Raw genomic sequence first — 27,628 nt, 5'->3', positions numbered from 1 at the left:
AGGCAAGCATGTAGCTAGAGACTTAGGATATTGCTGAAGGTGAGAGCCCTGCTGAACAGAGGTACCCTGTCTGCATGATCACTCAGCAACTACCTGGATCTGCATTCATGAGAAATATCTGTGTGAGACAACCTGAGAGAGACATTAGAGATGTAGAAGTTTCCAAACTGATAAATGTATGAAGAAGGCAGTAGAAAAAAGCCATGAGGCAATAGAAACCACAAATGATCAGAAGGTGCCACAAGAGTATTGCATAGAGAGGTGCCATTCAGGAAGAGTGCAGGAGGAAGGAGCATGAGGACTGGGAGGCCGAGATGGAGAATGTGGGTCCTGCGGTGAATGGGTGGGAGGTGAAAATGATGAGAGGTAGAGCAGTATCACTAGAAATAATGTTGAGCTACTAGAGCCACTGTCCTGTCCTGAATAGTGGGCCTTTCCAATGTAGACCTGAAGAGGGACTAAGAGCAAGAATAAGGGACTAAGAGCAGGCCATGAGCAGGCCACATATTTGTCTTCACGTTGATCTCTAGTGAGTCTGAGAGATGTTTTTTTTTTCTTGTTCTTCTTCTCCTCTTCTTCCTCTTCTCCTCTTCCTCCATTGTCTTCTTTTTCAGATTGAATCTAGGGGTGTTTAACCACTGAGCCATATCCTCAGACCATTTTTCAATTTTGAGATAGGATCTTGCTATGTTGCTTAGGGTCTTGCTAAGTTGTTGAAGTTGGTCTCAAACTTACCATCTTCCTGCCTCAGCCTCCCTCCCAAATTGCTGGAATTATGGGCTTACACCACTGCACCTGGCAACATGGTACTTCTTTGAGGACAACAGTCCTTAAATACAGGCTCTTTTGCATACTTTGTAAGCCCCTTCCCACTGAGCCATGTCCGTAGCCCAAGAAGTTACTTCTTTTGAGGACAAGAGAGAAAAAAATATGTGTGTGTATGGTCCACAAATACTCATTATTTTTATGCAACTCTGTATGGATGAAATAATGTGAATAATGTTTCAAGACATTATAGGAGTTCTGAAATTTTTCTTCCAAACAAGGGGAGAGCATGTCACCCCAAATACTGAGACAGATCTCTGAAGAAATATTTACTGTGGGATTTGGAAGAATTTTTCAGGAAGGTTTTCAGTGACATCACTAGGATTCTGCAAGTAAGAGCCAGAAAGAATGGCTGAGATGAAGAGGTGCTAGTAAACTAGGTGTGGTGGTGCATACTGGGTCCCACCTACTTGCAGGGCTGAGAGAGTAGGATCCCAATTGGAGTCCAGCCTGGGCAATTTAGCAGACCTTGTCCCAAAATTCAACAAAAAGGGATGTGGGTGTGTGTAGCTCAATGGTGTGGTAGAGCACTGGCAGAGCATGTGTGAGGCCCTGGGTTCAATAATCTCCAGTATGGAGCATGAGTCAATAATGAAATTACCAAATAAAATGTGGTAAGCATCAATTGAAATAATCCTTTACTTCTTTTAAAATTGCCTATTCCACCCCTGGAGAGCACATGTACCTTGTTAACCACTGTATTTCCTGTGCAAGTTAGTAGCTCAGTACCTGTGACAAAAATAAGTGGGGAGTGAGGGCTCCTAACAGGGTCACAGAACACCAAGCTCAGAAGGCCCTCACACACTTCTGCTGTTTAGGGCATACTCTGAACAGGGAGGGTTGGGGTGGACTCCAAGCAGTTTATTCCAGGGAGGTAGGGAATGGGCCAGCCAGGCTGGGGTCCTGGAGCAAGCAGGAATGACCTGGCCGTCAGTGGAGGGAGGCTCAGTGAGCTGAGCCCTTCGGAAATGAGGAAGGGAGTGAGGACTTGGCCAGAAGCAAGCAGGTCCCTCAACAAGTCCACCTTATGCTGTCCCACCTCCTTTTTCCTCCAGTTGGCACAAATGAAACTAATAATGTAACCCAAAGATTGGTCTTTGTCCCCTATGACAATTCATGCCAATTTAATAATGAGGACACTGTTTTGAGGAAAAGGAAAAGTCATTTTATTGTTTGCTAGGAAGGTGAAACACAGGGGAATCCTGTCCCAGAGGCTGTGATTCTGCCCATCAGGGAAATCAGAGGGCTTATAAAGAAGCTCTTCAAAATCTACTTTCCAGGTGTGCCTGAGAGGGGGTCTCAGGGCATCTGGATTGTGTGTTAGGATTCACTTGTTAATGTGGGAGATAGTCTCTTCCTGGAAACTCTGGCAGACATCTCCCTCCTGTGGAGCACAGATAACTCAAGGCAATCTTTTTCCTTGTCCCCAAGTTGGGAGGGGGAGGAAGAAGAAAAAAAGAAAAACATGTCCCTTTTCAAAATAAGCCTCAGATCAAGGAGGGCTATAGTCTATACATGTTCACAAAGTATAGAATAAAAGTGTTCACCAGGTGTATGCCACACAGCACAATATCCAGGCATGAGGCAACTACCAGCAAGGAGAACAGTGTCACATTCCAGGACACCACGTTGGGTGGTTCCTCACAGAAATTCCAGGAAGCATAGTTCTTCAAGTAAGCGCCTTTGTGGACAGGTAGGGTGCGGTGAGTGAAGGAGGTCAGGTGGTGCCCTACCCCCACCCTCAGTCCCCTCCACTCACAGGATGAAATTTTCGAAGGGTTAGTTGGACCCACATGGAGGGAATTCTCCTGAAGCTCAGTGGCACCCAGGGTCCTGGCCCTTGTGGGAAGGACATGGAAACCAGGGCATATAGAGAATGGGGGTCACTAATTTGCTAATCCTTACAAGGTTTCTTGGAAGTTGTAGTCCCACATGCCATACATTGAGCATTTGGGTCCAATTCTGAGGCCGACTCCGGACACAGAGAGGCAGTAGATGGCACCAAGCATTCCGAAGACTGAGCACCAGCAGGAACATGTAATCTGGACCGGGTGTGGAAAGTGGGCTGAATAGGGCTGCCCCCTCCCCATGGTGGCCCGACCACACCTAGCTGTGTTCTCCACATGGCCAAGTGACTCTGGAGCCAGGTTGAAATACATTCCTGGGGCTGGGGATGCAGTCTTGTAACAGAGTGCTTGAAAATAAATTTTCCTATATCCCGGGACTTGGAGTTAGGCAAAACTAAGGGCCAGTGGGGATTCATGGCAGTTAGGAATTCTGTAGAGGCTCTGGGAGAGACTAGTTTAGAGACAGAATCCTCAGTCTTTCTTTTTTTCATTTTTGAGGGGTGGAGGCTCACTGGGGATTTATCCTAGGAGTTCTCTACTACCGAGATTGATCACAGCAGCTCCTCCGCCCTTTTAAAATATTTTTTTTAGTTGTTGATGGATATTTAATTAATTAATTAATTTATGAGAACCCACTGTCTCACACATGCCAGACAAGTGTGCTACTGATGAGCTACAACCCCAGCCTGATCTATAGCCCTTTTTATTTTTTATTAATGAGAGAGGATTCTGCAAAATTGCTGTGGCTGGCCTCGAGCTTGAGAAGCTCCTGCCTCAACCTCCAGGGTCACTGGGATTACAGGTGTGCACACCATGTCCTCCCAAATCGCTTCTTAATTTGTATCTCACCCAGTCAGGATGTCTAGCCTCTGCCAGAGCTGCTGTGATTCCAGGACATAGTATCTGTGGGATAAGAGTCAGTGTAATAGTGAGTCAATGTAATAGTGTGAACCCAGCACCAAACACAAATTCTTAAAGTCTTTACCTCTCCTGGAAGCTGCCTATGATGTCCTCAGCCCTTTGAACTATAGGAAGACCTTACTTCTACCTGTTCTGGAGCATGGCTGAACTCCACCTTACTTTATCATATTTATGTGCCTACCTTACATGTTCATATTTTAGCTTCCTTGAGGGTTGGGTTCAATATTAAACATTCCCCATAAACCTTGGCACATAGTAGGTGCCCTCCTGATTCCCAATCAATTCCTCAACCTGAGTTGAGGCTAGGGCCACACTACTTCACACTCAATGAACTAATTGGTTTCTCTGGGTCTCAGTTTGTCCTAGGTAAAATTGGTTTGTAAAACCTACCTCATATAGTTGTTCTTAGGATTTAATGGTAACTGGGGGGCCAGGTGTCAAGACTGCTTTAGAGTAAATGCTCCTTAGCTATAAATGCCTTCAGCAGTGGGAAGATGTAGTGGTGTTGGAAGGTCTGGTGAGCTAGGATATGGTTGAGTATGCTCACAAATGCTGTGATGTGGAGTATGGGATTTCCTAAGATCCAGCCCCTAATCGTTTTTTCTTCCTGTGACTTTTCCCACAAGAAGTTCACTCCTGCCAGGGAATCGGCTATTCCCCTGATGATAGTTATCTGTACATGCCTAGAGAACCAAATCTAACTGCCTGAAGGATATGTCCACTCAAATGTCTTGGTTTTAGCTCAGATTCATCCTGTATCTGAAGTGACGTCATAATATTTTCCAAATTCATCTCCCTTTGATTTCCTCATCCTTTTAATTGAAAAATAGCATCCACCAGGTCACCTAGGCTGAAAAACTTTAATTCTTATGCACCTGCCAAAGCCAAGTCTTCTTGACTTTTGCTTCAATGGCTCCTGAATCTATCAGTCCTTTCTCCTTCTCTCATTCAATTCCTAATCATGTTCCATGAGGAAGATGTTCTTGGCTTCCTTACTAAGTCCCATTAGCTCTTGTCCCATGCCACCCCACACTTCATTATATATGCCCCCAGCAGATTAACCTTGGTGCTGCCAGGGTGGGATGGGGCACACCTGTGAGCCCAGAGATCCAGGAGATTGGGACCTGAGGATGCAAGTTCAAGGTCAGCCTTGGCAACACAGGGAGACATTATCTCAAAATAAAAAATAAAGGGCTAGAGCTGTAGGTTAGTTGGAAAATGTTCCTAGGTTCAGTTGGATGTGGGGGTTGGGGTGGGGAGGATTTTCTTATTTTTTTGAATTGCCTTGGTACTGGGTATTGAACCCAAGAGCACTTAAACACTGAGCCACATCTATAGCCTTTTATTTTTAAAATTCTATTTAGACACAGGGTCTCAATTAGTTGCTTATGGCCTCCCTAAGTTTCTGGATTTGAACTTGTAATCCTCCTTTGTCAGCCTTCTGAGCCACTGGGAATACAGGTGTGATCCACAGAGCCTTCTGCGAGGAGAGTTTCCAAATCTTTGAGGCTCCTCACTCTGTCTCCAGCCTTGTTCTTGTCCTCATAGCCCAGAACAAGTTCTTTGTTCATCTCCCATCCCTGGAATCCCACAGCTGTTTTGATCCTTCCCTCCCTGTTGGTCTTGTCTGGCTTATACTACACAAGGCAGCATTTTGCTCTTTTCCAGGGAAGGGGCTGAGAGTTTTAGTTCTGTTATATCATCCCCAGCAACCGCAGAGGAACCAAATCTGCAGGAGCACTCTCGCTCCCCTCCTCCTGTGTCAGGGCAGATCCAGGGCCAGTGCTGACCCCATTGCTTAACTTGTCTGGTGAGGTCACTTACTGGGAGGATCCATGATCCACAGATACCCAGAATAGCCTTCTGGATTTACTAGTGTGTGTGTGTGTTGTGTTGGTGGAGATCTCATCCAGGGTCTTGCCATGCTAGGCAAGTGCTCTACCACTGAGTTTCACCCCCAAACCACATTTACCAATTTCAAATCAACCAACTAACTCCTTGAGAATTTTACTTTTGTTCAAAGTATTTGTTTCCTTTTGTATTGTCAGCTTCCCTGTCCTCTTCACAGTCACCTAATTGTCTTCATAAAAAGAGAAGAGTCATCATAAATTCAGGAGGCAACACTGTAGCTCAAATCTCCTCACTTTTTTTAATCACCATGGCCACTGGACTATTTCAAGGTACTGTTTTCCCCCCCATGACATTAGTCTCATCTTTCTGCATCTATGGATGACCTCCTACTATCCATTCTCCACACAATAGCCAGAGCAATCTACTTTAATCCAGTGGGGGTGTGGAACAACTAGAAATCTCACACTATTCTGATAGGTATTAATTGACACAAAAACTCTAAAAAAGTATTTGATAGTATTAGGACTGAATATTTGCAAATCTTTAGAGTCAGTAGTGTTACTCAGGTCTAAGAGTAACAATGGAAATAAAAACATATGTTTACCTAAGGTACCTACAGGAATGTTGATAGCAACATTATTTGCAATAAACCCAAATGGGAACTATCCAAATGTCCACCAACAGTGGAATGTTTAAATTAACGTACATTCAAATGATAGAATGCATAAGAAATAAAAAACTACAGCTACACAAAGTAACATGGGTGGCTATCACAAATATAATATTCTGCTAAGGAAGCCTGACACAGAAGAACACATAGTATATAATGTCAATTTATGTGGAATACTAAAGAGACCAAAGCAGTTTCTGGGGTTAGAAGATAGAATAATGGTTAACCTTGTTGGTTTGGGGCAGTACCTGGTGATGGGATGTCTGGGATTCTGGTAATATGATCTTTGTTTTTTTTTGTTCATTTGTTGTATGATTTGGGGTTTCGCTATTTCACCCCGGTTAACCTGGAACTCCTAGTGTCAGCCTCAAGATCCTCCTGCCTCTGCTTCCTGAGGAGCTGGGACTACAGGGGCATGGATGAATTGGTTTTGGAAGCGGGTGTTGGGTAGATGGGTATGTTCACTTTGTAAAACTACATTGAGCTGGGGCTAGGGATGCAGCTTAGAAGCAGGGCATGTGTTTAGCTTTCATATGGCTCTAGGTTTAATTCCAAGCGTGTGCCAGTGCGCACACACACATACACACAACCAAAAAAAAAGCATAAAAGAAAAATCCCGAAGGTAAGCGGAACTGTGACCACTGGGAGAACAGGCCCAGTGGCCTGCTGAGGGGCAGAGACCCCCCTCCCCCCTCACCTGCAAGGTAGGCGGAACTGTGACCACCGACAGAACATGCCCAGTGGCCCGTGGAGGGGCAGAGCTGCCAACCACACCTGCAAGGTAGGCGGAACTGTGACCATCGGCAGAACAGGCCCAGCATCCTGCGGAGGGGCAGAGCTGCCCCACGCGCCTGCAAGGTAGGCGGACCTGCGACCACCAACAGAACAGGCCAGACCTGCAACCGACAGACAGAACAGGCCCAGCGGCCTGCGGAAGGGTAGAGCCGCCCCCCCCCCACGCCTGCAAGGTAGGCAGAACTGTGACCACCAACAGAACAGGCCCAGCGGCCTGCTGAGGGGCAGAGCCGCCCCCTCCCCCCGCGCCTGCAAGGTAGGCAGAACTGTGACCACCAACAGAACAAGCCCAGCTGCCTGCAGAGGGGCAGAGCCGCCGCCCGCGCCTGCAAGGTAGGCGGACCTGCTACCGACCAGCAGAACAGGCCCAGTGGCCTGCAGGCGTGGTAGGCACGTTGCCCCAATTCGAGCAGGGGCAGAGCCTCTGCCCACGTCTGCGAGGGAGACTTTGCAACTATACAAGAGCAATATAAATATATAGGGGGAAAATTCAACAGCACAACAGTTTCACCAAGCAGAAAGAAAAGCGAACAGTATGAAGAGACAAGGAAAGAAGGGACCACAAGCAATGCAGGTCAACTCAACGTTAGAAGAGGTAATATCTGCAGCAGATGGAATGTCAGATAAAGAATTCAGGATATACATGCTTCAGATGATCTGGAGTCTCAAGGAAGACATCAGACAGCAAAATCAGACAATGAAAGATCACTTCAACAATGTATTACATAAACAAATCCAAGAAGCAAAAGATCAACTATACAGGGAGATAGAGGTTATAAAAAACAAACAAACAGAAATCCTAGAAATGCAGGAAGCAATAAACCAACTTAAAAACTCAAATAAGAATACTACCAGCAGAGTAGAACACTTAGAAGATAGAACATCAGACAATGAAGGCAAAGTATTTCAACTTGAAAAGAACATAGACAGCTCAGAGAGACTGTTAAGAAACCATGAGCAGAACATCCAAGAAATATGGGATAACATAAAGAGACCAAATTTAAGAGTCATTGGGATACAGGAAGGGATAGAGGTTCAAACCAAAGGAATGAGCAATCTATTCAATGAAATAATGCGAGAAAACTTCCCAGACATGAAGAATGAGACAGAATCCCAAATCCTAGAAGCCTACAGGACACCGAATGTGCAAAATCATAAGAGATCCACACCTAGCCACATTATAATGAAGATGCCCAACATACAGAATAAGGAGAGAATTTTAAAAGCTACAAGAGAAAGGAAGCAGATTACATTTAGGGGTAAGCCAATCAGGATAACAGCTGATCTTTCAACACAGACTCTGAAAGCTAGAAGACCCTGGAATAACATATTTCAAACACTGAAAGAAAATGGGTTCCAACCAAGAATTGTGTATCCAGCGAAATTAAGCTTCAGGATGGAAGATGAAATTAAAACCTTCCACGATAAACAAAAGTTAAAAGAATTTGCAGCTAGAAAACCATCTCTTCAAAACATCCTTGGCAAAACATTACAGGAAGAGGAAATGGAAAATAACAATGAAAACCAACAGTGGGTGGTAGGACACTAAAGGGGGGAAAATAATCAAAGAGGAAAACAAACCATGTTTAGTAACATAAATAAACAAATATGGCTGGAAGAACAACCCATATCTCAATAATAACCCTAAATGTTAATGGCTTAAACTCACCAATTAAGAGACACAGGCCAGTAGAATGGATCACAAAACAAGACCCAACAATATGCTGCCTACAGGAGACGCATTTGATAGGAAAAGACATACATAGGCTGAAGGTGAAAGGTTGGGAAAAATCATATCACTCATATGGACTTCGGAAACAAGCAGGAGTGTCCATACTCATATCAAATAAAATAGATTTCAAGCCAAAGTTAATCAAAAGAGATAAAGAGGGACACTACATACTGCTTAAGGGAACCATACACCAACAAGACATAACAATCATAAATATTTATGCCCCAAACAATGGTGCAGCAATGTTCATCAAACAAACTCTTCTCAAGTTCAAGAGTCTAATAGACCACCATACCATAACCATGGGAGACTTCAACACACCTCTCTCGCCACTGGACAGATCTTCCAAACAAAAGTTGAATAAGGAAACTATAGAACTCAATAACACAATTAATAACCTAGACTTAATTGACATATACAGAATATACTACCCAACATCAAGCAGTTACACTTTTTTCTCAGCAGCACATGGATCCTTCTCAAAAATAGATCATATATTATGTCACAGGGCAACTCTTAGACAATGTAAAGGAGTAGAGATAATACCATGTATCTTATCTGATCATAATGGAATGAAACTGAAAATCAACGATAAAAGAAGGAAGGAAAAATCATGCATCACTTGGAGAATGAACAATAGATTACTGAATGATCAATGGGTTATAGAAGACATCAAGGAGGAAATTAAAAAATTCTTAGAGATAAATGAAAACACAGACACAACATATCGGAATCTATGGGACACATTGAAAGCAGTTCTAAGAGGAAAATTCATTGCTTGGAGTTCATTCCTTAAAAAAAGAAAAAACCAACAAATAAATGATCTCATACTTCATCTCAAAATCCTTGAAAAAGAAGAGCAAAACAACAGCAAAAGAAGTAGAAGGCAAGAAATAATTAAAATCAGAGCTGAAATTAATGAAATCGAAACAAAAGAAACAATTGAAAAAATTGACAAAACTAAAAGTTGGTTCTTTGAAAAAATAAATAAAATCGACAGACCCTTAGCCATGCTAACGAAGAGAAGAAGAGAGAGAACTCAAATTACTAGCATATGGGATGAAAAAGGCAATATCACAACAGACACTTCAGAAATACAGAAGATAATCAGAAATTATTTTGAATCCTTATACTCCAATAAATTAGAAGATAGTGAAGGCATCGATAAATTTCTTAAGTCATATGATCTGCCCAGATTGAGTCAGGAGGATATAGACAACCTAAACAGACCAATATCAATTGAGGAAATAGAAGAAACCATCAAACAACTACCAACTAAGAAAAGCCCAGGACCGGATGGGTATACAGCAGAGTTTTACAAAACCTTTAAAGAAGAAATAATACCAATACTTTTCAAGCTACTTCAGGAAATAGAAAAAGAGGGAGAACATCCAAATTCATTCTACGAGGCCAACATCACCCTGATTCCTGAACCAGACAAAGACACTTCAAAGAAAGAAAACTACAGACCAATATCTCTAATGAACCTAGATGCAAAAATCCTCAATAAAATTCTGGCGAATTGGATACAAAAACATATCAAAAAAATTGTGCACCATGATCAAGTAGGATTCATCCCCGGGATGCAAGGCTGGTTCAATATACGGAAATCAATAAATGTTATTCACCACATCAATAGACTTAAAGATAAGAACCATATGATCATCTTGATAGATGCAGAAAAAGCATTCGACAAAGTACAGCATCCCTTTATGTTCAAAACACTAGAAAAACTAGGGATAACAGGAACATACCTCAATATTGTAAAAGCAGTCTATGCTAAGCCTCAGGCTAGCATCATTCTGAATGGAGAAAAATTGAAGGCATTCCCTCTAAAATCTGGAACAAGACAGGGATGCCCTCTCTCACCACTTCTATTCAATATAGTTCTTGAAATACTGGCCAGAGCAATTAGATAGAAGAAAGAAATTAAAGGCATAAAAATAGGAAAAGAGGAACTTAAATTATCACTATTTGCGGGTGATATGATCTTTTACCTAGAAGACCCAAAAGGGTCTACAAAGAAACTAATATAGCTAATAAATGAATTCAGCAAAGTGGCAGGATATAAAATCAACATGCATAAATCAAAGGCATTCCTGTATATCAGCGACAAATCTTCTGAAATGGAAATGAGGAAAACCACCCCATTCACAATATCCTCAAAAAATAAAAATAAAATACTTGGGAATTAACCTAACAAAAGAGGTGAAAGATTTATACAATGAAAACTACAGAACCCTAAAGACAGAATTAGAAGAAGATCTTAGAAGATGGAAAAATATACCCTGTTCATGGATAGGCAGAACTAACATCATCAAAATGGCGACATTACCAAAAGTTCTCTATAGGTTTAATGCAATGCCAATCAAAATCCCAATGGCATTTCTTGTAGAAATAGATAAAGCAATCATGAAATTCATATGGAAAAATAAAAGACCCAGAATAGCAAAAGCAATTCTAAGCAGGAAGAGTGATTCAGGTGGTATAGCGATACCAGACTTCAAACTATACTACAGAGCAATAGTAACAAAAACAGCATGGTACTGGTACCAAAACAGGCGGGTGGACCAATGGTACAGAATAGAGGACACAGAAACCAATCCACAAAACTACAACTATCTTATATTTGATAAAGGGGCTAAAAGCATGCAATGGAGGAAGGATAGCATCTTCAACAAATGGTGCTGGGAAAACTGGAAATCCATATGCAACAAAATGAAACTGAATCCCTTTCTCTCGCCATGCACAAAAGTTAATTCAAAATGGATCAAGGAGCTTGATATCAAATCAGAGACACGCCGTCTGATAGAAGAAAAAGTTGGCTACGATCTACATACTGTGGGGTCGGGCTCCAAATTCCTCAATAGGACACCCATAGCACAAAAGTTAATAACTAGAATCAACAAATGGGACTTACTCAAAATAAAAAGTTTTTTCTCAGCAAAAGAAACAATAAGAGAGGTAAATAGGGAGCCTACATCCTGGGAACAAATATTACTCCTCACACTTCAGATAGAGCCCTAATATCTAGAGTATACAAAGAACTCAAAAAATTAGACAATAAAATAACAAATAACCCAATCAACAAATGGGCCAAGGACCTGAACAGACACTTCTCAGAGGAAGACATACAATCAATCAACAAGTACATGAAAAAATGCTCACCATCTCTAGCAGTCAGAGAAATGCAAATGAAAACCACCCTAAGATACCATCTCACTCCAGTAAGATTGGCAGCCATTATGAAATCAAACAACAACAAGTGCTGGCTAGGATGTGGGGAAAAGGGTACACTTGTACATTGCTGGTGGGACTGCAAATTGGTGCAGCCAATTTGGAAAGCAGTATGGAGATTTCTTGGAAAGCTGGGAATGGAACCACCATTTGACCCAGCTATTCCCCTTCTAGGTCTATTCCCTAAAGACCTAAAAAGAGCATGCTACAGGGACACTGCTACATCAATGTTCATAGCAGCACAATTCACAATAGCAAGACTGTGGAACCAACCTAGATGCCCTTCAATAGACGAACAGATAAAAAAAAATGTGGCATTTATACACAATGGAGTATTACTCTGCATTAAAAAATGACAAAATCATAGAATTTGCAGGGAAATGGATGGCATTAGAGCAGATTATGTTAAGTGAAGCTAGCCAATCCCTAAAAAACAAATGCCAAATGTCTTCTTTGATATAAGGAGAGTAACTAAGAACAGAGTAGGGACGAAGAGCATGAGAAGAAGATTAACATTAAACTGGGATGAGAGGTGGGAGGGAAAGGGAGAGAGAAGGAAAATTGCATGGAAATGGAAGGAGACCCTCAGGGTTATACAAAATTTCATACAAGAGGAAGTGAGAGGAAAGGGGAAAATAATACAAGGATTGGAAATGAATGACAGTAGAGGGGGTAGAGAGAGAAGAGGGGAGGGGAGGGGAGGGGAGGGGGGATAGTAGAGGATAGGAAAGGCAGCAGAATACAACAGATACTAGTATGGCAATATGTAAATCAATGGATGTGTAACTGATGTGATTCTGCAATTTGTATACGGGGTAAAAATGGGAGTTCATAACCCACTTGAATCAAAGTGTGAAATATGATATATCAAGAACTATGTAATGTTTTGAACAACCAACAATAAAAAATTAAAAAAAAAAGAAAAATCCCAAAGCTACTTGCCCTAGATGATGTTTATGATAGCTTTATTTATTTATTTTTTATGGTAAAATGGATTGAACAACACAGGGCACTCAGCCACTGAGTCACATCCTTAGCATGAGCTCTTTTTCCCAGGTTGACCTTAATCATACAATTTTCTTTCTCTCTCTTTGCAGTACTGGCAATTGGACTCAGGTGTATTTTCTACCAAGGCATATCACAGTCCTTTTAGTTATTTATTGCTTAGGTTGTTCACAAATTTGCGATTCTCCTGCCTCAGTCTCCTAGGATTACAGACATGTGCTACCATGCCTGGCTGGCTTATGCGTGGTCTCTTGCTCTCTCTCTCTCTCTCTCTCTCTCTCTCTCTCTCTCTCTCTCTCTCTCTCTCTTGCTTGAAGTGGTGCTGGGGATCAAACCCAACATCTCTCAAATTCTAGGTACATTTTCTGCCCATGAGCTATACCTCCAACCCTATTTATTTTTATTTTTGGTGGTACTTACTCCTGTCTGAAATCATCTTCAAGTTCCTGTTAGGTGAAAGCACTGGTCTAAGCACCAGACACAGAGCAACCAACAAAACAGGCAGTCCTTGCTCTCATGGGGCTTCTAGTCTTGCTTCCTCGTATATTTATCTCCAGAAAGGATCACAAGCTTCCAGGGGATCAGGGACCTTGTTGTGTCTTTGTGGCTTAATGAGCTATTTCCTGAGAGTGACTCAATTTGTAGAGGAGGTGGAAGATACCTGTGAGATGTTGGAAAGAGCATCGTTGGAGATTGCCAGTGAAGAAGACTAGTTAGACTGGGTAGAGGAGTGGGGAGTAGTTTAAGCTGCACAAGAGACATGCTGTAACACTGGGGAGTGTGTACGTGTGGGAGGAGTGTGACATTTCAGAGAGAGTTGAGGTAAGAGAGACGGAGTAGAGTCCAACAGCCATGAATCTATGTAAGAGATGGGGGAGTATCAGGCAAGAAGGAGTTGCTAGTTCAAGGAGAGGTATTCCCATTTATCTAATAGAGATGTGACCCAGAATAGGGATGAGGTGAGACCTCTTTTAGAGAATGTTATCTGTCATCTGTCCTGAAAAGGGGGGAACTCTGCTGGGTAGATGTCTCATCTTTGCCCCACACAAATATGACACTAGGTTGACCATTTAAAACTTCCTCTAAATGAGGGAAGAGTTAAAGGAGGAGGTCCTGGGAAATCGGTCTCCTCTTCCTCCACTTCTCCCAGCAGGTCCCCATCTCCAGGAAGCCTTGGGGGCAACTTCTCTGCCCTTCTGACCTGCTTCTGAGTTTGTCCTTAGCACCCAGCACAGAGTGGGCATCCAGAATGTGGGCTGAGAGTGAGTGGATGAGGAGGAGGGAAGGGTAGCACTGAACTGATAGATAGAGTGACTGATGGGTGACATCACTGCCAGACTCCAGACATTTTTGATGTACCCCCCATGCCTATTATTACCCTTCCTCGATGAGCTCCCACACAACCAGCTGGTCCTTCTGCTTGGACCCTTGTAGTGAGGGGTCCCCAATATCTGCTCAGCTGGGGAGGCAGGGAAAGGCAGGTAGGACATGCATTTTCCCAGATGGGAAGCTCTTTAGAGTCTTGAGCCTCCCTTCCCTGCCTTCCCCTTCCCTTCAGACATTCAGCTCCTGTCCTTGGGGGCTCCTTCAGGGCTGTCTACAGAGTGCTAAGTGTGAGGGGGAGCATTGTGTAGATTCCTGGTCCCCACCAAGCACTTGCAGCCCCTCTGGAGCTCAATCCTTCTCCATCTCTCCTCCCTTTCCATTCACAATCCCTTTCAGTGGTGCCCAGTCCTTTGGGACTGGCCTGTGTTCTAGGCTTCTTACCATCAATCCCCCGCCGATGAAGCCAGGCATGAGCAGGACTTGCAAGCTGAGTTGTTCAGGGCTCCAGGTCTTTCCATCAGGCACCAGTAGGAGGGCATTGGCCCCAATGCAGACTAGGGAAAGAGTTATTAGGGAGAGTCCCACAGAGTGGCTATACTTTTTGGGGTTCATGGTGAGGCGGTAAGTGAAAGTGAGCCTTAGGTTCAGAGGAACACAGGCTAGAATGTGAATAAAGGTCAGAGGAAAGATGTGGTAGAAACTGGCAGGATCAGAATGATAAGGGAGAGAGGCCCTTATCACCAGCTGCAGCTGGTGAGAGAAGGGGAGGGTGTGGTGATGGAGCAGGTCGGGGAGCTAGTCACAGGCTGGAAGTTACCTGGTATCGGTGTCTTCTTCATCTTTTTTCTGCACACACCTCTCCATCATTCCCTTTTCATTCCTTACCCGTTTGTCTCTAGGTCACAATTGCCTCATCTCTATAAAAGGTAGAGTGATACCACTTGGCTCCTGAGATGGTTGCAGGGGTTTCTTAGGACAAGGGGACTATTTGGTAAACTAGGCAGCACAAAGGAGGTGTACAGTAAATGCATAAATGGGTGGGAGGTGAAAATGAAGAGAGGTAGAGCAGGATCACTAGAAATAATGTTGAGCTACTAGTGCCACTGTCCTGTCCTGAATAGTGGGCCTTCTCAATGTAGACCTGAACAGGGACTAAGAGCAAGACTAAGGGACTAAGAGCAGGCCATGAGCAGGCCACGTATTTGTCATCAAGTTGATCTCTAGTGAGTCTGAGAGATGTTTATTTTCTTCTTCTTTCTTCTTCTTCTTCTTCTTCTTCTTCTTCTTCTTCTTCTTCTTCTTCTTCTTCTCCTCCTCTTCTTCCTCTTTCTCCTATTCCTCTTTTGTCTTCTTTTTCAGATTGATTCTAGGGGTGTTTAACCACTGAGCCATATCCTCAGACCATTTTTCAATTTTGAGATAGGATCTTGCTATGTTGCTTAGGGTCTTGCTAAGTTGTTGAAGTTGGTCTCAAACTTACCATCTTCCTGCCTCAGCCTCCCTCCCAAATTGCTGGAATTATGGGCTTACACCACTGCACCTGGCAACATGGTACTTCTTTGAGGACAACAGTCCTTAAATACAGGCTCTTTTGCATACTTTGTAAGCCCCTTCCCACTGAGCCATGTCCGTAGCCCAAGAAGTTACTTCTTTTGAGGACAAGAGAGAAAAAAATATGTGTGTGTATGGTCCACAAATACTCATTATTTTTATGCAACTCTGTATGGATGAAATAATGTGAATAATGTTTCAAGACATTATAGGAGTTCTGAAATTTTTCTTCCAAACAAGGGGAGAGCATGTCACCCCAAAGACTGAGACAGATCTCTGAAGAAATATTTACTGTGGGATTTGGAAGAATTTTTCAGGAAGGTTTTCAGTGACATCACTAGGATTCTGCAAGTAAGAGCCAGAAAGAATGGCTGAGATGAAGAGGTGCTAGTAAACTAGGTGTGGTGGTGCATACTGGGTCCCACCTACTTGCAGGGCTGAGAGAGTAGGATCCCAATTGGAGTCCAGCCTGGGCAATTTAGCAGACCTTGTCCCAAAATTCAACAAAAAGGGATGTGGGTGTGTGTAGCTCAATGGTGTGGTAGAGCACTGGCAGAGCATGTGTGAGGCCCTGGGTTCAATAATCTCCAGTATGGAGCATGAGTCAATAATGAAATTACCAAATAAAATGTGGTAAGCATCAATTGAAATAATCCTTTACTTCTTTTAAAATTGCCTATTCCACCCCTGGAGAGCACATGTACCTTGTTAACCACTGTATTTCCTGTGCAAGTTAGTAGCTCAGTACCTGTGACAAAAATAAGTGGGGAGTGAGGGCTCCTAACAGGGTCACAGAACACCAAGCTCAGAAGGCCCTCACACACTTCTGCTGTTTAGGGCATACTCTGAACAGGGAGGGTTGGGGTGGACTCCAAGCAGTTTATTCCAGGGAGGTAGGGAATGGGCCAGCCAGGCTGGGGTCCTGGAGCAAGCAGGAATGACCTGGCCGTCAGTGGAGGGAGGCTCAGTGAGCTGAGCCCTTCGGAAATGAGGAAGGGAGTGAGGACTTGGCCAGAAGCAAGCAGGTCCCTCAACAAGTCCACCTTATGCTGTCCCACCTCCTTTTTCCTCCAGTTGGCACAAATGAAACTAATAATGTAACCCAAAGATTGGTCTTTGTCCCCTATGCCAATTCATGCCAATTTAATAATGAGGACACTGTTTTGAGGAAAAGGAAAAGTCATTTTATTGTTTGCTAGGAAGGTGAAACACAGGGGAATCCTGTCCCAGAGGCTGTGATTCTGCCCATCAGGGAAAACAGAGGGCTTATAAAGAAGCTCTTCAAAACCTACTTTCCAGGTGTGCCTGAGAGGGGGTCTCAGGGCATCTGGATAGTGTGTTAGGATTCACTTGTTAATGTGGGAGATAGTCTCTTCCTGGAAACACTGGCAGACATCTCCCTCTTGTGGAGCACAGATAATTCAAGGCAATCTTTTTCCTTGTCCCCAGGTTAGGAGGGGGAGGACAAAGAGAAAAAAAGAAAAACATGTCCCTTTTAAAAATAAGCCTCAGAGCAAGGAGGGCTATAGTCTAATCCTGAAGTTCTCAAGTTTTAAATTAATAATGTTCACTAGGTGTACACCACACAGCACTATTTCCAGGCAGGAGGCAATGACCAGCAAGAAGAAGAGCTTCACATTCCAGGGCACCACTTTGAGTGGCTCCTCACACAAATTCCAGGAAGTATCATTCTTTAAGTAAGAGCCTCTGTGGACAGATAGGGTACAGTGAGTGAAGGAGGTCACATGGCACCCTACCCTCACCCTTAGTCCCCTCCACTCACAGGATAAAAATTTCAAAGGTTAGTTAGACCCAGGTGGAGGGAATTCTCCTGAAGCTCAGTGGCATCCAGGGTCCTGGCCCACGTGGGAAGAGCATGGCAGCCATGGGATGCAGAGAATGGGGGTCACTAATAGATGCTAAGCCTTACGCAGTTTCTTGGAAGTGATAGTCCCACTCGCCGTTTATGGAGCATTTGGGTCCAATTCTGAGGCCAACTCCTGACACAGAGAGGCAGTAGATGGCACCAAGCATTCCGAAGACTGAGCACCAGCAGGAACATGTAATCTGGACCGGATGTGGAAGGTGGGCTGAATAGGGCTGCCCCCTCCCCATGGTGGCCTGACCACGCCTAGCTCTGCCCCCCACCCCCCAACATGGCCAAGTGACTCTGGAGCCAGGTTAAATAGAGATTCTCAGGGCTGGGGAAGCCCTCCAGAGACAGTGTGCTTGAAAATACATTTTCCTATAAACCCAGGGCTTAGACTACTTTAGGCAAAACTAAAGTAGTCAGCGGGTTTCATGGCAGTTAGGTATTCTGTAGAGGTTGCTTTGGCTCTGGGAGAGACTAATTTAGAGACTGACTCCTCAACCTCTCTCTCTCTCTCTCTCTCTCTCTCTCTCTCTCTCTCTCTCTTTGTGGAGTGGAGCCTCACTGGGGATTTAACCCCAGGGTTCTCTACCAGTGAGACTGATCCACAGCTACCTGTATTTAAAAAAATATATTTAGTAGTTGTTGATGGATCTGTATTTTATTTATTTATTTGCTTATTTATTTATTTGTGAAAATACACGGTCTCACACTTGCCAGGCAAAGCCCTACCTGAACCACAGCCCCAGCCTCATCCACAGCCCTTTTGATTTCTTGTTAATGAGAGAGGATCCTGCAAAATTGCTGAGGCTGGCTTTGAACTTGAGAAGCTTCTACCTCAACCTCCAGAGTCACTGGGATTACAGGGGTATGCACTATGCCCTGCTGAATCTCCTTTTAATTTGGATCTCACCCAGTTGGGATGTTCAATTGCTACCAGAACCGCTCCGATTCCCGGACACAGCACCTGTGAGACAAGAGTCACTGTAATAGTGTGAATCTGGCACCAAAACCAGATTCTCAAAGTCTTTACCTCCTCTGGAAGTTGCCTATGATGTCCTCAGCCTTTTGGGCCTCTCCTGGAGCATGAATGGGCAATACCTTACTTTATCATTATTTATGTGCTTACCTTATCTCTGTCCATATTTTAGCTTCCTTGAGGGTTGGGTTCAATATTAAATATTGCCTATAAATTTTGGCTCATGGTGTAGGTTCCTTTCTGATTGGGAATCAGGAGGACTTGAGTTGAGGCCAGGGCCACACTACTTCACACTCAATGAACTAATTGGTTTCTCTGGGTCTCAGTTTGTCCTAGGTAAAATTGGTTTGTAAAACCTACCTCATACAGTTGTTCTTAGGATTTAATCATAACTGGGGGGCCAGGTGTCAAGACTGCTTTAGAGTAAATGCTCCTTAGCTATAAATGCCTTCAGCAGTGGGAAGAGGTAGTGGTGGTGGAAGGTCTGGTGAGCTAGGATATGGTTGAGTATGCTCACAAATGCTGTGATGTGGAGTATGGGATTTCCTAAGATCCAGCCCCTAATCGTTTTTTCTTCCTGTGATATTTTTCATGGGAATATCACTTCTCCCAGGGAATCAGCTATTCCATTGCCAATAGTTACCTGAACATGCCTAGAGAAACAAATCTAACTGCCTGAAGAAGATGTCCACTCAAATGTCTTGGTTTTAGCTCAGATTCAGCCTGTATCCAAAGTGACATCATAATATTTTCCAAATTCATCTCCCTTTGATTTCCTCATCCTTTTAATTGAAAAATAGCATCCACCAGGTCACCTAGGCTAGAAAACTTTAATCCTTTTGTGCCTTGCCAAAGTCAAGTCTTCTTGACTTTTGCTTCAATGAATCTATCAGTTCTTTCTCCTTCTCTCATTCAATTCCTAATCATGTTCCATGAGGAAGATGTTCTTGGCTTCCTTACTAATTCCCGTTAGTTCTTACCCCATGCCACCCCACATTTCATTATACATGCCCCCACCAGATTAACCTTGGTGTTGCCAGGGTGGGATGGGGCACACCTGTGAGCCCAGAGATCCAGGAGATTGGGATGGGAGGATGCAAGTTCAAGGACAGCCTTGGCAGCCCATCTCAAAATAAAAAATAATGGGCTAGAGCTGTAGCTCAGAGGGAAAATGTTGCTGGGTTCAATTGGGGGTGGGGGTGAGGGTGAGACAATTTTCTCTCTTTTTTTGCATTGCCTTGGTACTGGGTATTGAACCCAAGAGTACTTAAACCCTGAGCCACATCTACAGCCCTTTTTTACATTTGTATTTTGACACAGGGTCTCAATGAGTTTCTTATGGCCTCCCTAAGTTGTTGAGGCTGGATTTGAACTTGTGATCCTTCTACCTAAGCCTCCGGAGCCACTGGCAATCCAGGCATGCCCCACAGAGCCTTCTGAAAGGAGGGTTTCCAAATCCCTTTGAGGCTCCTCACTCTGTCTCCAGCCTTGTCATTGTCTTCATAGCCCAGGCCAGGTTCTTTGTTCATCTCCCATCCCTGGAATTCCATGGCCATTTTGATCCTTCCCTCCCTGTTGATCTTGTCTGGCTTATACTACACAAGGCAGCATTTTGCTCTTTTCCAGGGAAGGGGCTGAGAGTTTTAGTTCTGTTATATCATCCCCAGCAACCGCAGAGGAACCAAATCTGCAGGAGCACTCTCGCTCCCCTCCTCCTGTGTCAGGGCAGATCCAGGGCCAGTGCTGACCCCATTGCTTAACTTGTCTGGTGAGGTCACTTACTGGGAGGATCCATGATCCACAGATACCCAGAATAGCCTTCTGGATTTACTAGTGTGTGTGTGTGTTGTGTTGGTGAAGATCTAATCCAGGGTTTTGCCATTCTAGGCAAGTGCTCTACCACTGAGTTACACCCCCAAACCACATTTACCAATTTCAAATGACCTGCTTCCTCAAGAATTTTACTTTTGGTCAAAGTATTACCTTCCTTCCGTGGTGTAAGCTTTTTGTCTTCTTTCCTACTATCTAATTGTCCTCATGAAAAGAGAACTGTCATCTTAAATTCAGGAGACAATATTGTTTATATCTCAAATCCCCTCATTTTTCTCTATCACCATGGCCACTCGCTATTTCAAGATACTGTCTTCACTTCATGACATTAATCTCATCTTTCTGCATTTATGGCTGACCTCCTACCATCCATTTTCCACACAAATGCTAGAGGGATCTACTTCAATCCAGTGGGGTGTGGAGCATCTAGAACTCTCACACTGTGTTGATAGGAATGAATTGATACAAAAAACTCCAGCAAACTCTTTGCCAGTATTAGCACTGAATATTTGCAAATGTTAAGAGTCGGCAGTGTTACTCCTCTCTAAGAGTAACAATGGAAATAATCACATATGTTCACCTAAGGCACCTACAGGAAGGATGATAGCAACATATTTTGCAATAAACCCAAACTGGGAACTATCCAAATGTCCACCAACAGTGGAATGTTTAAATTGAAGTATATTCACATGATGGAATGAATAAGAAATAAAAAAGTAGAGCTACACAAAGTAACATGGGTGGCTATCACAAATATAATATTATGCTAAGGAAGCCTGACACAAAAGAACACATAGTGTATAATTTCAATTTATGTAGAATACTAAAGAGACCAAAGCAGTTTCTGGGGTTAGAAGATAGAATAATGGTTAACCTTGTTGGTTTTGGGGTAGTACCTGGTGATGGGATATCTGGGATTCTGGTAATATGATCTGTGTTTTTTTATTCATTTGTTATATGATTTGGGGTTTTGCTGTTTCACCCAGGTCAATTGGAACTCCTAGTGTCAGCCTCAAGATCCTCCTGCCTCTGCTTCCTGAGGAGCTGGGACTACAGGGGCATGGATGAGTTGGTTTTGGAGTGGGTGTTGGGTAGATCGGTATGTTCACTTTGTAAAACTACATTGAGCTGGGGCTAGGGATGCAGCTTAGTAGCAGGTCATGTGCTTAGCATTCACATGGCCCTGAGTTTAATCCCATGCAGACACACACACACACACACACACACAAAGCATAAAAGAAAAATCCCCAAGCTACTTGCCGTAGATGCTGTTTCCTTCCTTCCTTCCTTCCTTCCTTCCTTCCTTCCTTCCTTCCATACTAGGGATTGAACAACCAACAGAGGGCACTCTGCCCCTGAGTTACATCTTTAGCATGAACTCTCTTCCCCACCACCCCACGTCTATAAATATGGTCTAATTTTCCCAGGTTGACCTCAATCAAACTCACAATTTTCTTATCTCTCTCTGTCTCTCTTGGAAGTACTGGCAATTGAACTCAGGGGTATTTTCTATCAAGCCATATCCCAGGCCTTTTAATTATTTATTGCCCAGGATTTTCTCAAATTTGTGATTCTCTTGTCTCAGCCTCCTGAATTCCTGGGATTACAGACATGCACTACCATGTCCGGCTGGCTTGTGCTCTCTCTCTCTCTCTCTCTCTCTCTCTCTCTCTCTTTCTCTCTTGCTTGCAATAGTGCTGGGGATCAAACCCAACATCTCGCAAATTCTAGGTTTGTGCCCTACCCATGAGCTCTACCTCCAGCCCCATTTATTTTATTTTTGGTGATACCCACTCCTGTCTGAAATCATCCTTATTTATTTGGTGACTGTTAACCAACTTCCTGTTAGGTAAAGGCACTGGTCTAGGCACCAGGCACACCGCAACCAAACAAAAACAAGCAGTCCTTGCTCTCATGGGGCTTCTAGTCTTGCTTCCTCATAATATTTACCTCCACAAAGGAACACAGGTTTCCAGGGGAGCAGGAACCTTGTTGTGTCTCTGTGGCTTAATGTGGCATTTTCTGAGTGACTCAAGTTGTGGAGGAGAAGGAAGATAGCTTTGAGTAAGAATGTTGGAAGCATAGGCTTAGGGATTGCCAGTGAAGAAGACTAGTTAGACTGGGTGAAGGAGAGGGGCATAGTTTAAGCTGGAGAAGGGACATGATGTGACACTGGGGAGTGTGTTTGTGTGGGAGGAGTGTGACATCTCTGAGAGAGTTGAGATCAGAGAGATGGAGTAGAGTCCAACAGCCATGAATCTTTGTAAAAGATGGGAAGTAGAAGGCAAGAAGGAGTTGTTGTTAAAGGAGAGGTATCCCCATTTATCTAATAGAGATGTGACCTGGAAGAGGGACGTGTGAGACTTTTTCTAGAGAATATTTTGTCATCTGTCCTGAAAAGAGGGAAACTCTGCTGGGTAGAGCTTTCAACTTTGCCCCACAAAAATATTACACTAGTTGACCATCTAAAACTTCCTCTAAATGTGGAAAGAGAGGAGGAGATCAGGAAATCTGTGTCCCCTCTTTCTCCACTTCTCCCAGCAGATCCTCATCTCCAGGAAGCCTTGGGGGCAACTTCTCTGCCATGGTGACTTGCTTCTGAGTTTGTCCTTAGCACCCAGCACAGAGTGGGCATCCAGCATGTGGGCTGAGAGAGAGTGGATGTGGAGGAGGGAGGGGCAACTCTAAGCTGAGAGATAACATGACTGATGGGTGACATCACTGCCTGGCTCCAGGCCTTTTTGACACACCCCCCATGCTTATCATTCCTTTTCCCTGATAACCACCCACACAACCAGGTTCTGCTTTTGCTTGACCCTTGTAGTGAGGGGTCCCCAACATCTGCTTAGCTGGGGAGGAACGGAGGGTCAGGTAGGACATATTTTGACCCACAATAAAAGCTCTTTAGAAACTTAAGCCTCCCTTCCCTGCCTTCCCCTTCCCTTCAAACATTCAGCTCAGGTCACTGGGGGCTCCTCCAGGGCTGTCTACAGAGTGTGTAGGGGGAGGATTGGCACATTCCTTGTCCCCACCAAGCACTTGCCACCCTTCTTGAGCTCCATCCTTTTCCCTCTCCCCTCCCTTTACATCCAGAACCCCTGATGTGTGTCCACACCCCTGGCCACTGGCCTTGTAAGGGTCCGGTGAACGTCGGAGGAAGAGACCACCAAGAGACCGACTCATGCAACAGCAAAAGGGGGTTTATTGAGGATCCAGCATGCTGGGGCTCCAGGCTCACTCAAGAAGGGAGAGCAGCCAAGAGCCCCGAGCAGAGGTTAAGCAGTGCTTAAGTACACTTTTTGGGGAGGGCGGGGTCTTTGCATACATCAGAACAAATCATCATGAGGCTTGGGGAAAATCGAACAACAACTCTCAAACTTGATTAGCACATTCATTGGCGGAACAGGTCGGGCGGGGGTGATAGGTTAGTCCTAAAGCGGGGTACACATTTAAACTGATTGGTTTAGGCCCCGGAGTGCATACGTGCTGAGCTGCTTGGGGTCTGGGTTATTAAGCAACTAGGTAGTCAAGTGGGAAATTCCGACACACACCTAATGGGTGGTTGCGGGAATTGTCTTAACTGCCACAGGAATGTCAGGCTTTGAGTGTAGCTTAGAAACTTTACAATACCTGGTCTTTTACATTTTAACTCAGGCTTTGCAGCTTAGAAGCTTTACAATGCCTGGTCTTTAACTTCAGTTTCTTTTATCCTTTCAGCTTGTGCTCTAGACTCCTCACCATCAATCCCCCACCGATGAAGCCAGGCATGAGCAAGACATGCACGCTGAGTTGGTCAGTGCTCCAGGTCTTCCCATCAGGAACCAGTAGGAAGGCATTGGCCACGATGCAGACTAGGGAAAGAGTAGTTAGAAAGAGTCCCACACAGCAAGCACGGTTCCATGGGTTCATGGTGAGGCAGTGAATGAAAGTGAGCCTGAGGTCCCTGGGTCCAGAGGAAAACAGGCTGGAGCATGAGTAAAGGTTGGAGAAAAGATGTGGTAGAAACTGGCAGAATCATGATGATAAGGGAGAGAGGCACTATCACCAGCTGCAGCTTGTGAGGAGTAGGGGTGGATGCTGATGGAGCACTTGGTGGAGTTAGTCACACACTGAAAGCTGCCTAGTGTCCGTGTCTTCTTTTTCTGCACCCAGGTGTTTGTAGTCTTTCTTTGATTCCTTACCTGTTTGAACACATCACCAAGCCATTATATGTCTCTAAGTCACAATTGCCTCATCTCTATAAAGGATAGAGTGGTACCATTTGCCTCCTGAGCTGGTTGTAAGGATTCCTTAGTACAGGAGAATATTTGGTAAACTAGGCAGCTCAAAAATTGTGTACAGTGGCCTCATAATTTCCCTTTGTCACATGGAGAGCATTCCTCCCAGAAAGAAATAAAAAAGATGATTGTAGGCTTCATGTATATATGACTAGGTATTGAACCCAGGAGCACTTAACCACAGAATATCTCCAGTCTTTTTTTTATTTTATTTAACACAGGGTTTTACTGAGTTACTTAGGGCATCACTAAGTTGCTGAGGCTGGCTTTGAACTCATGATCCTCTTGCCTCAGACTCACAAGATCTGGGATTACAAGCATGTGCCACCATACCTGGCTTCATTTTATATTCTTAATATTTGTTTATTGATCCTCTTTCCTTTAGAATCTACTACCTGTTTCTCAGAGTAGACTTGAGACTGAGACCTGATTGTTAGAACATTGCATTATTTGGCCTCAACCTTTGATTCAGTGATGACTGTACAATCCAAGGCAGTTCCATGAAGAATTCATTTTTAAATTTATTTATTTGTGTTCTTTTTTGTTCACCATCTGGAGATGAAAGAAATTCTGTTTTTTTTTTTTTTTTTTTTTGAACCAGGGATTGAACTCAGGGGCACTCAACTACTGAGGCACATCCCAAGCACCCCGCCGCCTTTTTTAAAAAAAATAATTTTTAGTTGTAAATGGGTCTTTTTTATTTTAATTAATTAATTAATTAATATGAGGTGCTGAGGATCAAACCCTGGGCCTCACACATGCCAGGCAAGTGCTCTACTACTGAGTCACCACTCCAGCCCTTCCCCAGCCCAATTTTGTATTTTAATTTGAGACAGGGTCTCATTGAATTATGCTTAGCACCTCCCTAAATTGCTGAGGTGGGCTTTAAATTCACAATCCTCCTGTCAGCCTCCTGAACCCAGTTAACTAGCCTATCTTAATGGGGGGTAAAAGATAAAAGCTGCCAGTGACAAGGAATGGGGCAATAGGTACTATGAAACAAAATTATAACCTTGGGACAAAATAGTTTCCCCCTTTTAAAGATCTCACTGGATGCTCTATTTGGCCAGAAACACTTTTGGGTGCGGCCTTACCTATTGCCACAAAATCTAAAATACATGAATTCAAGCACCTATGTCTTGGCTCTGCTGATTTCTGCAGAGAGAGGTCCCTAAGAATCTTTGTATGGGCAATGTGACCTTTATTGGACAGAATGCCCCAGATACATACACATATAATGACAGAATCTCTGGGTACAATTGACAGTGGGGAACTCACTTAAAGTTGATGACATTATGATGATGACAATAGAAACTGGTCAAATAACAATAACCTGTGTTCCTACCCCTTGAGCTCAAACTGGAAGGGAAAAAGATTTAAGGCACAGTTTTTAAAAAATATGCCAGACTGACTTCTCTCTTGGGATAAAAATCGATGATCAATGTTATTTTAATCAAGATTTTTTTAGGAGGAAATAACTTGCCCCCAGGAGGATAGGATAACCCCTTAACATAGAGACATTAATGGGGATTCTGGGAATCCATTCTCTTCTGGCCAGTTGTTTAAAATATGAATCGAGTCAGCTTTTCCAGATCTCCTACTCTGCCTATCCTGCCTGTTAAAAAAAAATCTCACTCTGATGAGTAAAAATTTGTGGAAGTCTTGAGAATTATAAAAAACTGTGATGTCCATTACCTTTAGGTTTTTTCATTGTTAGAGAAACAGATAACTTAAAATTTTGACCAGGCTTGATTTTTCATGAATAACCTGAATACATGTGACAGAAATAAAATACATCTGAAATGAAATATGTTTGTCTGAATCTTATCTAAATGTTCTTGTAAAACTTTATAAAATGAAAGTTCATATAGGTTTGACCAATAAGTGCTCTCTTATATATTGCATCTGGCATAAAAGGGCCACACTGACATTTGAGAAACTGGCTAGTATCTGTCTGCTTTAACTAGTTCTGATCATTAACACTGTTCCCTAAATATATAAGAGATTTAAGGCTATTCTTCTGATTTTTTGCTAGTACTGTTAAACTCTGCAAACCTGTAATGATCCATGAATTCTGAATTTTACTGTGAAAAATTAAACCTAATTCATACAAAGGACATCTGGGTAATGGTGATGCTAACTATTAGTTCTTTGTATATTAAGTATACTCATTTCTTCTAGTATGGAAATTTTAAAATATAAAGCTTAGAAAAGCACTTTACCAAGCTTATGTTCCCCAAACTAAAATTGTCTAAAATGGTAACTTACCTGAGATAAGGCTCTGCCTCCCACCTTATTCCATGTTAGAGTGGCTCCAAAATAGGCAAGACTTCAGCTCATTTAAAATTGGTGTTCAAAAGATTGATTTTTGTAGTAAAGATTACTGTGATCTCAAAGAGGGAATATAATATATAACTAAGTAAAGGTTCAAGATTATAAAAGTCATTTTTCATGGTTCATAGCTATTGCACAAACTGAATATGTTTTTGCTCTGTTAATTTCATTTTGTATTTTCCTTGTAAACTTTATAAAGGTTGCTCTTTAATGTTTTCAAGAGACACTGCTTCTAAAAGAAGAAGAAGAAAAAAACAACAGTAAAATATTTGGGTTATTTTGAGAGAATAAGCCATCACCTACAGGGCAAATAATATATAATGGTGACTTCCAATACAAATGCTAACCCAATAAAATGAAAGGGTAACTGTAAAATTGCAGATATTAAAGTTATAACCTGTTACTCTCTCTTTAAGACTGGTGAAACTGGCTTGCTGGGTGTTTAAAATCAGAAACTTGGAGACCAAAGTCAAGGAAGTGAAAGGGCCAGGAAAAATCAGCCAATATTTGGCCCTTGCCCTCCAAGTTCAGCCAGCACCCAGAGAATGATGGAATCCCTCTGAAATTCTGGTGAGTCA

General features: G+C 43.2%; 1 protein-coding gene across 1 annotated transcript; it reads right to left on the bottom strand.

Moving 5' to 3' along the window:
* Positions 1-1,973: 1,973 nt before the first annotated feature.
* On the bottom strand, positions 1,974-14,859 carry LOC124079504 (transmembrane 4 L6 family member 5-like). Its single transcript, XM_046425091.2, has 3 exons — positions 14,651-14,859; positions 3,522-3,575; positions 1,974-2,867 (listed from the first exon to the last, which is right to left on the bottom strand). The coding sequence occupies exons 1-3, from the start codon at positions 14,819-14,821 to the stop codon at positions 2,727-2,729; spliced, it is 366 nt and encodes a 121-aa protein (XP_046281047.1). The 5' UTR covers positions 14,822-14,859; the 3' UTR covers positions 1,974-2,726.
* Between the last annotated feature and the right edge of the window lie 12,769 nt (positions 14,860-27,628).

This window comes from Marmota monax, unplaced genomic scaffold (assembly GCF_021218885.2).
Source record: "Marmota monax isolate L192 unplaced genomic scaffold, Marmota_monax_Labrador192_F-V1.1 WCK01_AAM20220418_F8-fsc00218, whole genome shotgun sequence".
Lineage (NCBI taxonomy): Eukaryota > Metazoa > Chordata > Mammalia > Rodentia > Sciuridae > Marmota > Marmota monax.
The sequence above is the reverse complement of the archived record's forward strand: the minus strand, read 5'-3'. Positions and strand labels throughout refer to the sequence as shown.